This window comes from Rhincodon typus, chromosome 1 (genome assembly GCF_021869965.1).
Source record: "Rhincodon typus isolate 14 chromosome 1, sRhiTyp1.1, whole genome shotgun sequence".
NCBI classification, from domain to species: domain Eukaryota; kingdom Metazoa; phylum Chordata; class Chondrichthyes; order Orectolobiformes; family Rhincodontidae; genus Rhincodon; species Rhincodon typus.
Genome location: NC_063332.1, coordinates 83408350 through 83420856, shown reverse-complemented (window position 1 = coordinate 83420856; position 12507 = coordinate 83408350). Strand labels below are relative to the sequence as shown.

Here is a 12507-nt window from a genome sequence, read left to right as displayed (position 1 = left end):
CTGGTTAATTCAGCAGTTATTTAAAACTTAATTTTCAATAACGGATTTTCTTGTGGAACATTGTATAACCTGTAAATTCATTACTTGGATTTTTAAATGTACGATTTTTAACCTCTAACCTACGAGCAAAAACTCTCTTTGATTTACTCCTGGCTTATAACAAGAAAAGAAATAACATCCACTCGTGATTTTGCAATGTTCAACTTTCCTGAATGGGAAATTGTGGGCTTCAAATATGTAGTTTGGCAGTATGTATTTCAGGTATGCACAAGATAGAAATACTTTCTCTACTCTTAGTTACCTATTTAAAGAATTCTTAATCATTTCCAAAGTTGTTTTTAAAAATGATTAGAATACCAGTAAAAAATTAAAATGCTTCATAATGAAAGTGAAGTAGTAGTATAACCTTGCCCCTGCAAAACTGGAGAGCCAAGCTGTTTAGAATCCCAATTCTAAAATGGCAGTCCTATCAATGTCAGAAATTGATGCACTCAATGATGTTGGTTGAACTTAAATCACTGAGTGATTTAATGATTGTATTTGACTTCTATTCAATGCTGTATTTGCAGCATTGCGATGTCTATATGTATATATTGACAGAGACGAACTTCAATGAATATTGCTTACTTTAAAATTGCTTACTTTTTTTAGCTGCTGGACAACCCACTACTTTATGACCGTGCCACATGTCAATCAGCAACAGCAACTGGATGTCGGGAAGAACACAGATGGCCCATGCTCAACGCTGATCCTTGTGATGATTGCTTCATGGACAATCATGGATAGAAACTGTCATTCACTGGCTTTCTCATTAGAAGAGCTATCATTGTCCAAAGTAGCTTCTATCTACATTGTTATTTTGGCAGTCTACACCTTGGATCACTTTCAAACTTAGTGGAACCACCATTCTTTTTGCTCAGAGTTACAAAGTAGCATCCTAAATTTCCTGTCAAATAAAAGCTTTTAACTGGATTCAACACCTATTTAATTAATGTTGTGTGATATATAATTTATTTTGTTGCCTCTTCCAATTAAAAAAGCACGTTAAAGGTGCAATGATTATGGGAGTAAATGAATAAAAATGGGGACTGAATCTTGTGAGCTCCACCCATGACAAGTTTAGTGGTAAGGGAATGATGAATTGGTAGAAAGATGGGAACTTGCTTTCATCACAACTAAATCCATTTAATACCCACTTCAGGGCCTAATGCCCCCAGCACTGGCATAAAACTAGGGCGGAAAAAGGTGGTGGAACCTGTCAAGCTGGGAGCACAACCATCATACCACATGTTTGCTTTCAGACTCTGGGGTGTGGGTAATGCGGTAGAAGAGTGGTGTGTGGATCCCTCATTTAAAGGCACTCAGTGCCTGATTGTGAGATCTGCTATCAGCAATAAGGGGGCTTTCTGACTCCATAACACTGCCTTTGCTGTAACCCATTCTTACCGTGATCCCTCTCTCCCCATCCTCATCGGTGCTCAGGCTCCTTCTCAATCCAAGGCCTCCAATGGGTAGATCATGTCAACAGTAGTATGAGCCCCCATGGTGCCAATTCTGAGTGCAGAAGTGATGCCAGCCTCCGATTGGCCAGTAGCTGTTGGCTGGTGGGTTACCCACCCCTGGTGTGAAGCGTATCATTGTTCAGTGCCTGGCAGAAGATCCTCCCAAAATGACATGACATGGCATCTCATTGTCTCTCTAACCAATAGCTGAGATACTCCCTTGCCTCCACAAGATTCTGCCCTATGTTTGTCCTATATAGTGGATAATACCTGTCGTCTTCCTTTTCCTGGAACTAACTTGAGCCATCTGTGTAACACTGAGGAGACGTAGAGATCATTCTAAACGGATAGATTTGCATTAATTTTGATATTATAGATTGCTAAGTAATATTGTGTTTGGCATCTGTATAAATGAATAATGAGGCAATAACCAAGTATTTTGATACTAGATTGTACCAGCATACATCTACACGATTTAGCAATGAACCAGACATTGTATTTCTTTTTGAAAAAGGAAAGTTGAGATACTTATCTTTTAGGGAAATAAGCGTCCCAATCTGAGGTCTATCTCTTCAATTTGCTGTGTTAGGAAGGACCTGCTTTCAAATGTGGATGGCCAATGGTTCTAACATTGCATCAGGTTTTTGCACATGTTCATCACAGACTTCCTCTCATCTATTTTTAGCCAGTTGAGCTAAGTTTCTATAAAGGAGCATCTAGGTGGATATGATCTTCAAGTTAATGATTAATTAATAGACTACTAACAGGCTGCAATTCATATTCAAGATCACAAAAAGAATTGACTGTTCCACACCTTGTTGAGTTTTTCTGGTACAGCATAGACCCAGTCCCTAAGTTTCATGTTGGCTTGGTGCCTGATTTTTTTTCTTCCATAATCTGGTATATTTCCTCAGAGTTAAGATGCGCCAAGAATTAATATAATAAAATTCAAGTAACTCAAATGCAATATTCCTGCATGTATTCTTACCATTTGAGCTGTGAATAATTGGCCTATGGTGCCATTTTACATTCTGAATCTGGCTAGAAAATGATGAGCCACAAGTTTGAAGTTTCACATTTTTGCCTCAAACTGAGTCCAGTGATCCCTCTAAAATGCAAGCATCCCTTTATGTGGTGAGTAAATGAAGTAATTAAGGTTACAAAATAGTATCAAATGTTTTGGTGTTTATTACACCTTTTATTATAAAACATTCTACCTATTAGGAAGCATTGAAACCATGAAACATTTTAAAAAGTGAAGCTTTCCAAGCAGGAAAAGAATTAGATTGCATTCAGCAGTTTTAAATCATCTCTAAATCTGTCTGATGGAACATTCTGCAAAGCTGCTGAGGAAAGCAATTCTTTTTTTAAAAAATACCTTTAGAGATACCACGGACTTTTCAAATGTCACTGTTCTTATTTTGTAGTCAAATGAGGCTAGCCAAATAATCACAACTAGCCTGAGATTTGCCATGATCCCTTGCTTAGCAATCCACTTATATTTCAGGCAGATACCTATGAAGTGATTCTGTGGAGAAGGAAAGCACCTAATTAGCCAACTACATAGTTCTTACTTTAAACAACAGCAATACAATGTCAGCTCCATACTCGCTGAAGCTCTTGATATACATTCAATAGGATAAATGTTATAGTCCATAATCATTTAACATGCAAATAAATAAATCCCTTCTTCTCTAGTTCAGCTATAATTATTTCTTAAAGTTACGTGTTTGACAATTATTTATTGAAATAGATAAAGCTATGTTTTGCATGCTAGTCAAGTCCTTATGCTGAAGTACTATGTGATAAATGTTTGCTGTATTTTTATTTGTAACCATTTTTGGATCAGTCTAGTGGAAGAATATTTTATTTCTTCCACATTAAAACTGTGCCTTAGAAAATGCAGGCTGTTGCACATGGACTGTCGAAGTGTTGAGCATCTGCAGTGAATGTGAAATAATTGGTATCCGACTCGAGAGGCATCTTTATCAGCTCTCAAGTGAGCTGGGTACAAGTGATACTGCAAAGGAAATGATATGAAGCTGAGGCCTAATTGATTTATCTCATGTGACCAGTTCATATTAAACTGAAATTTCCTACTCTTCTGCATGGTTTCAGCAAAGGCTGATGTTTATCTTGCAGTCTCTCTATTGTGTAAAATATACGGTTCAGCACTCAAAAGATTTTTAAAGAGGACTTTTTACATATTCTTGTACATGTTTTTTCTCCTCAGAAATTAAAGTACAGAGGAAGTAGTAATGCATATATTGTAGCACATTGTGTCCCTGTTCTAGTAGCCCCATTTGCAATTCTCTTCATCTTAAGAAAAAGTTTAAGTTGTGACAACTTGAACATGACAATAGTCACTAAGCATTTGAGTGGTAATATTGAAACTTTTTACCTGTGCAGTAAACTGTTTCAGTACAGATTTATATTTAATACAGTGTTAAGCATTAATATTCAAAGCCACTGAGTAATACTACTTAGAATATGGGCTGGATGATACAGTAAGCAATATTGAAAATGAATGATTAACAGGTTTGTATGATATTCATCTACTATTTTAAAAAAGTTTTATGGCTCAGTAGATAGTGTCCCTTACATGTTTTAGATTCAAGCTCCATGCCAGGATTTGAAGGCCAAAAGAGATGCATTTGTAGCATTGACAAGTTGAGTATCTGTACATCTTTGCAACTCATCAATAGCAGGTTATAAAAGCAGGAGAGATTCTTGGTCAACTGTGCGATGGAAAGGAGCCTCTGCCATCACTATTTATAGCCCCAGAGTAAAGCATGCATATAAAAAATGCATAATGCTACAGCAACTCAAACTCCCCAAGAGAACTGTCACATACTATCTTAAAGACGTTAACTCATTTAAGATAAAAAGTAGAACATCATAAAATGTATTGTGCTCATCTATGAGCAACAACAGCAAATTCTTAACTAAAATGTTAATATAGCTATTAACAGAAGTGAGCCATAACAGAGGTATGAACACTTTGGATTACCAAAATGCATATGAAAACACATACTCAATAACAAAATAATCAACTTATGTTTTTTTTGGAAAATTACATTTTGTTTTACAAGATTCCACTGTATGTATGGTTGACTTTTACTGATTTTGAGGAAGTACATACTTGGTTCATAAATCAATAAAACTCTCGTTAAAATACCTGTTCTCGTGATTACTCTTCTCATTTTGTCAGCAAGACTTGTCAATTCATGTTTGCATGATTGGACGCAGTGTCCTTATAGTAGCATGCAATGTATCTCTGCCAGCATCTACTATCATCTGTGTAGAGAGTTGTTGGATCTGATTGTATGTCGTTAACAACCCTTCTCCAAATGATGCTTAACCAAATATGGACTTGGACTGGTGATTTTAATAAATAATTGAAGTAGTCTGGTATATGTTACATTCAACTATTGCGCTACTTGTATAGTGATCTGCCCCTTGAAAGAAGAAATAAATTGTGTTCAAATAATACAACAGCTTTTATAGTAAATGTATGTCGTTTATAAATAAAACCTTTAAAAATAATATTGTTATAATGTTTTATTTTCCACTGATTGAGCCATTTTAATGTACATTTTTCTTAGAATGTTTAAAGCCTCAGGTCTGCACCGGCTTTCTGTCACCTTATCCATTATATACTTCTATGCGCATCTAAAATTAGACTGCATTTGAAGCCATTTGCTACCACTAGGTGGAGAACCACACACACATTTACAGAATTAGTGTGCTACTGCGCTATGTCACTGCAAAGCAACATTGTAGCACCTGCCCATATATTCACACGGGTGGAAAATTTGGAATATCCATGCCAATGTAAAATGAGGGCTTTAATCCTCCAGAATACAGGATTGGAGCTTGCTAGCTATGCCATAGCAGTCAGTAATCTATCATTATAATACAAATGTGATTGTTGCAGAAAATTACGTTTTGTTACCTGAGTGCTAGAATTAGTTAACAACTTCAATATCATCTCCTGCCACTATCAGGGTGATCGAAGTATTACTAAACGAAAACGTGGTTCTTCCTCAGCCAGCAATGTCTTTGTGCCTATATGGAGTAAGACAGGTTGCAAATTTTAAAATGAATATCATTCCCTATCCTCACTGTCATTCCATAAGCAGATTTTTATTTAATTTTTCACTTTCTTAAGCAATAGTGGCATATTTTCCCATTCCCTCCGTTTGTGGACTCTGACTTTGCAAGGACCGCAATAACACTGTTATAAGTTAAATCAGAAATGGGGTTCAATTCACACACTCTCAGATGTAACAGGGGTGGGTGGGGTAGTTTGGGGGAGCTTCATAGCACAGGCATACTCGCAAACACACACCAAGAGAGAAAATCAGAAAGGATAAAGAAATCATTCAATGAGCAATACCTTGAGAATGACACAACTGTCCTTGCTTTTATGATGGAGTTCAAAATTTGTATTAACAGTCTAGAATTCCTTTGGGGTGATTGGCTTTAAACTTTCTTTGAAGGCCTTCCAAAGGATATCGCTGAAATGTTGGGCTGAATTTCTGAATCTGGTTCGATTGAAGCATTTAAAGTGCTTTAGATGATTATTTGGATAGAAGTGATCTACAGGGATATGGGACAAAAGGCAGGAGATTGGCACTATGCATTAGAACCTGTGCAGGTACAACAGGCTGAAAGGCCTTTTTCTTTGCTGTAAACATTCTGTGATACTGAAATTCTTCCGACTTTGTCTCATGGTACCCACATGCAATAATGTTAACACCAGTTGCAACTCATCCTTTAAATTCAGTTCTTTCAGTCTGAATTCCCACGCTTTTACTTGTGCTGCAGGAATTTTCAGTTTGACCTCAGGCACACTCCGATGTCTGGTCGTTCACCAGCAGAACTCAAACACAGGATCTGTCCAACAGACCACCACTTCACAATGCAACCTGTTGTTCTGCCTTGGAGTTATCAATTTCATCCATTCCTGTATGTCCCTAAGCAGGTGTGAAATGCATTCTGTGTCTTTCTTTGAAGTATTTTGCAAATGTCCAGTGTTGTCAGCACAAGATTTTTGGGGGGATTTAGTGTCATCAACAATCAACAATGTTTGTTTGAAGTCTTCTGGGTTACCAGCATATTTGTTTCCTTGGGACTGGTGCTGTGAAGTTAAGACTTCAGATCCTACATTGATCACCTACATTTGTGTCTGCTTCTGTCTGTATCTTCTAGGTGTCTCGATCTCTCAGGACTTACACTGTTCAGGATGTTTGAGGGAAGCCACCATCTAGTCTAGGAAAGACTTTTAGAATAACTAAACTGTAATTTATTGTATCTGTGCAACTTATTTACAAGTCATAATAATAGATTCTATATTATTACAAAGACGGTCAGGAGGACATAGCCTTAGGTCTATAGGCAGATCCCAGAATCAAACGTGTCTTGATAGATCATATATTTAATTTTTGCAATCAATTAACATGATGATTAGACACTGAAACATACATATGAGACTGCAGATGTTCTTTACATACAGAACATTAGTTTATTACACAAAGTAGGAAATAACTAACAAAACTACATGCATGTATATATAACGGACATAAAGATCTTAACAAACATCAAAATAAAGTTCCAACTTGTTTGCTAACACTATCTGTCACAGAGACTCAAACCCAGAGAAATGTCACTCCTATTTAATTTGTTACTTAACTGACTGGCCCCAGTTTCTCCCCAGTTGAACTATGGAAACACTTTCTTGATTCCATTCTTTTTATAATTCTGATGGTGTAAACTTTCTCAGTTCTAATAACTTGAAGATTTCTATTCAAATGCTCCTGCAGGGAAGCTCCCCAGGCTCGTTACCACTTCTGCTGAGGAGACTGGCTTTCCTGAACTGACTTGATTCTCCTGATTGGAGACATTTTTCTACTTTCTGAACTGAACTCTGGCTTCGTCTGAACTAAGAGATTAAATCTTCTGTTCTGATGTCAAAACCTAAACTAATTGTCTTAATGTGTTAGCTCTGCCTGCCATAAATCCAACTGTATAAATACTGGGCTGAAATTTACTAGAAATTGGCTAAATGTCATTCTTAGTGAGTTCCATGGAGGGTTTCTGTCCATGAATCTTTGTGAGCTTGTTTTTCACACAGGCATGGCACAGTGGCTCATTCATTATTTCTGCTGCCTCACAGCACCAGGGACCTGGATTTGATTCCAGCCTCCAGCAACTGTGTGGAGTTTGCATATTCTCCCCATGTCAGTGCATGGTTTCCACCGGGTACTCTGGTTTCCTCCCATAATCCAAAGATGTGCAGGTTAGGTGGGTTAGCCATGGGAAATGCAGGGTTACAGGAATAGAGGGCGAGGGTGGATCTAGGTGGGATGTTCTTTGGAGGGTGGGTGTGGACTTGATGGACCGAATAGCCCGCTTCAGAACTGTAGGGATTCTGTTCGATGTAATAGCCTCATTGCATACATGCCATGCTTCTATGACATGGCACTCATTATATCGTCCCTCTCACCAGCGGCAGAAGTACTAGCCACTTCCCATGATTCCTAGCCCTAGCATCATTTTTAAAGCCCAAAGATGAACCAGGTCAAGTCAGGAGTCCTGCCAGTCACACAGCATGAAGTGCAAAGGGGACCAAATGCGTGGTACAGCTGACACTTGATCATAAATGCAAGTGCATATTTATAAATATATTACTGTTTTAGAAACAAGCTATACCGATCTTTTCTGTCAGCTCATCCTAGATCCTGTTTAAGGGAATGCTATAGCTTCTCCAAAGTCCAGTGTTGTCTAACATCTTCTCATTGCTCAGTGGGGGACCATCACATACTGGGAAAGCCTTCAAACCATTGTAAATGTTAATTTGAATTCAGCAACAACAAAAGCAAAGATCACAACATTTAGTTTGGTTAATATTTGCACTTGACAAAATGTTCACTATAATATTGTCCTTGTCAGCTCAATTACAGATTCTTAACTAGTGTAGCTGTAGCTTAAGCTCCAAGGAAACAGTCTTATTTTTTGTCATGAAATCTTTCTAAAAACATTGTGCTGTGTATAAAAGGCTCTTCAGAGTTATTAGTTTTGTAAATTTTAAACTGCTGTAGAGCCAGCATGAGATTCAATGTTTCATTCCACATCATTGAGTATTGTTGCTGACAATCATTTCATTCTTTTGATAAATAACTGACTGGTCATTTGACCCCCATCTCATCTTCTTGTAGTTGAATGGCACTCAGCTGATGTCATTGGCATAAATGGACAATTTGAAAGCTTTTTTTTAACATTTTGGTGCTACTAGAGCTGGTGCCTTTGTCATCATAGCTTTCAAATTTGTCAAAGGCACACTGATATGCTTTTGCCTTTTCAAATGTGTTGCCTTTATTCAATACATACGTCAAAACAGACATTACCATGGGTAAGTTCAAAAATAAGCCCCTTATAAAATCCACTCATGCCAAAATATTACAAATTTTGGCATTGTGACTTAAGCTTGGAAAAATCCAAAAGTGCCCTTATTTGTGTTTTTCCAGGGACTACTTTATCTTGTCCCACCATATGGCCCAAATAAATCACTTTTGGTTTGCAAAATTCATTTTTAGCTGGATTTATGATCACATTGGCTTTTTGTAATCAAACAGTTCTATTAAATACTGCAAATGTCCTTCAAAGGTTTGGTTGAATGTAACCAAGTCATTGACATCAACAACACAGTTACACCATCCTTCAATAACTTTTTTGATTAATCATTGGAAAGTTGTGGAGTTGTTTTCATTCAAAATAGCATGCCTTTACATTGCTAAAGCCCATTCTGGATAATTTTTTTGGGTCCATAAGTCAATGGAACTTGACACTATCCTTTTGATAAATCAGCTTTGGTGATGTATTGTGCATGTTCCATTCTTTCAATGGGCTCTTCTAGTCTTGGAATCAGAAATTCAACATTGTTACCAAGCAATAATCAAAGCATAATCTTTGTAACCCATTGTTTTGATACTATTTTGCTAAGTGAACTCCAGCTACAATAATTCTGTTCAGTAACGTAATTGTCCACCATGAGCTTAATCTCTTCCTTCACTTGAGATAACTTTGCTGAATGGAGTCGGTAAGGATGTTGTATTATGGGCAAAGCAACCCTTAGATTAATTTCAATATGTAGTCAAAGGCATTTTTCCTGGCCTAATCACTCAAATCAATTTATATATCTCTATTAGATTTTGTAAGCCTCTTCAATAGTTTTCTGAAGAATTCCATCTAAATTTTAAGTACCTCCATATTACCTTACCTCAATAGCAGAAGGTTGACTTTTGAATTTTACATTTCTGATTCATTCTTCAGTTGTTGGAGGACAATGTGGGAGAGGGGTGTTGAATTCCAACCCAACTCCCCATAATTTTTCTAGCCCTCACATCAAATCAATAAAATCCTGGCCATTGTTTCATCTTTCTTTTATATTTCTTAGACCATGCCCATTCATCTTCCCTCAAATGGATTACATAACTGATATTTGTAACCTTAAAAAGTGTCTGGTTTTTCCTCAACCTATGTCATCCATTATGATAGCCAAAAGCCACATGAGACTAATTGAGAATTCAAACATGACTAATTGCATTTTGAATGAATAAATCATAAATGACTAATAAATACTGTCCTTGTGCAATGTGATCTTAATACAGCATGTGCATGTGTGCTTTAACCTCCTTGTGCATTGATTAATAATTGTAAAATGAAAAGCAGAATGTGTGAATGTTATTTTTGGTCAATGTAAATGCTTTAATTCTTTGCTTTCTGCTGTTTAGTAAAAATACATGTATAAAATTTATTTACTTGTATTTATGAGTGTATTTATGGCAGATTCTACTATAATTAGTGCTTGTGGCTAACACAATGGTGCTGTAACCAAACACATAGCAAGTTACAAATTCTATTTGACAATGCTTACTTAGCTCATTCTATTAATTATACAGGTATTACTGATTATTACACATGGTATTGTGGAGTTCTTCACTAGGACTGAGAAATAGCGATCAGAATAGTATACAACTACATCTACTAGAGAAAGTGCAAAACTTGACCTAGTCTTCGGAAATAAAGCAGGGCAAGTGACTGATGTGTCAGTGGGGGAGCACTTTGGGGCCAGTGACCATAATTTTATTAGTCTTAAAATAGTGATGGAAAAGGAGAGATCGGATCTAAAAGTTAAAGTTCTAAATTGGAGGAAGGTCAATTTTGACAGTATTAGGCAAGAACTTTCAAATGTCGATTGGGGGCAGATGTTCGCAAGTAAAGGGATAGCTGAAAAATGGAAAGCCTTCAAAAATAAGATAACGAGAGCCCAGAGGCAGTATGTTCCAGTTAGGGTGAAGGGTAAGGCTGATAGGTGTAGGGAATGCTGGATGACTGGAAAAATTGAGGTTTTGGTCAAGAATAAGAAGGAAGCATATATCAGATGTAGACAGCAGGGATTGAGTGAATCCCTAAAAGGGCATAAAGGCAGTAGGTGTATACTTAAGAGGGAAATCAGGAGGGCAAAGAGGGGGCATGAGATAGCTTTGGAAAATAGGGTTAAAGAGAATCCATAGGGATTCTACAAATACAGGAAGGACAAAAGGGTAACTAGGGAGCGAATAGGGCCCCTTAAAGATCAGCAGGGCCGTCTATGTGTGGAACCACAGGAGATGGGAGAGATACTAAATGAGCATTTTGCATCAGTGTTTACTGTGGAAAAGGATATGGAAGACAGAGAGCATGGGGAAATAAATAGCAACATCTTGAAAAATGTCTGTATTACAGAGAATGAAGTGTTGAACAGCTTAAAACACATAAAGGTGGATAAATCCCTGGGACCTGATCAGGTGTACCCTAGAACTCCATTGGAATCTAGAGAAGTGATTGCTGGGCCCCTTGCTGAGATATTTGTATCATCAATAGCCATAGGCAAGGTCCCGCAAGACTGGAGGTTAGCTAACGTGGTGCCACTATTTAAGAAAGGTGGTAAAGAAAAGCCAGGGAACTATAGACCGGTGAACCTGACATCAGTGGTGGGCAAGTTGTTGGAGGGAATCTTGAGAGACAGGATTTACATGTACTTGGAAAAGCAAGGACTGATGAGAGATAGTCAATATACCTTTGGTGCATTGGAAATTGTGTCTCATGAACAGGATTGAGTTTTTTGAAGAAGTAGCAAAGAATATTTATGAGGGCAGAGCAGTGGACATGATCTATGTGGATTTCAGTAAAGCGTTTGATAAGGTTCCTCATGGTAGACTGGTTAGTAAGGTTAGATCACATGGAATAGAGGGAGAACTAGCCATTTGGATACAGAACTGGCTCAAAGGTATTATACAGAGGGTGGTAGTGTAGGGTTGCTTTTCAGACTGAAGCCCTGTGACCAGTGGTATGCCACAAAGGTCGGTGCTGGGTCCATTGCTTTTTATTATTTATATAAATGATTTGGATGTGAACATAGGAGGTATTGTTAATAAGTTTGCAGATGACACCAAAATTGGAGGTGTAGCAGACAGCGAAGCCTCAGAGTACAATGCGATATTGATCAGCTGGGCTAATGGGCTGAGGAGTGGCAGATCGAGTTTAATTTTGATAAATGTGAGGTGCTGCAGGACAGGACTTATACAATTAAAGGTAGGGTCCCAGGGAGTGTTGCTGAACAAAGAGACCTTGGAGTGCAGATTCATAGTTCCTTGGAAGTGAAGAAGGTGTTTGGTATGCTTGCCTTTATTGGTCCATGCATCGAATATAGGAGTTGGGAGGTCATGTTGCAGCAGTACAGGACATTGTTTAGGCCACTTCTGGAATACTGTGTGCAATTCTGGTCTCCCTGCTATAGGAAGGATGTTGTGAAACTTGAAGGGGTTCAGAAAAGATTTACCAGGATGTTGCCAGGATTCGAGTATTTGAGCTGTAGGGAGAGACTGAATTTACTGGGTCTAGTTTCCTTGGAGTATTGAAGGCTGAGGGGTAAACTTATAGAGGTTTATAAAATCATGAG

At 37.7% G+C, this 12507-nt stretch overlaps 1 protein-coding gene across 9 annotated transcripts in view; it reads left to right on the top strand.

The window, feature by feature from the left end:
• The window catches only part of LOC109919982 (LIM and calponin homology domains-containing protein 1-like), a 186370-nt gene extending 181322 nt beyond the window's left edge, over window positions 1-5048 (top strand). For all 9 annotated transcript variants that reach the window (XM_048600247.1, XM_048600286.1, XM_048600260.1 and 6 more), the window contains one exon: window positions 652-5048. In XM_048600247.1, coding sequence (XP_048456204.1) covers window positions 652-677 — 26 coding nt within the window. In that variant the 3' untranslated portion in view covers window positions 678-5048. The remainder of the gene's footprint in view (window positions 1-651) is intronic.
• The last annotated feature ends 7459 nt before the right edge of the window (window positions 5049-12507 follow it).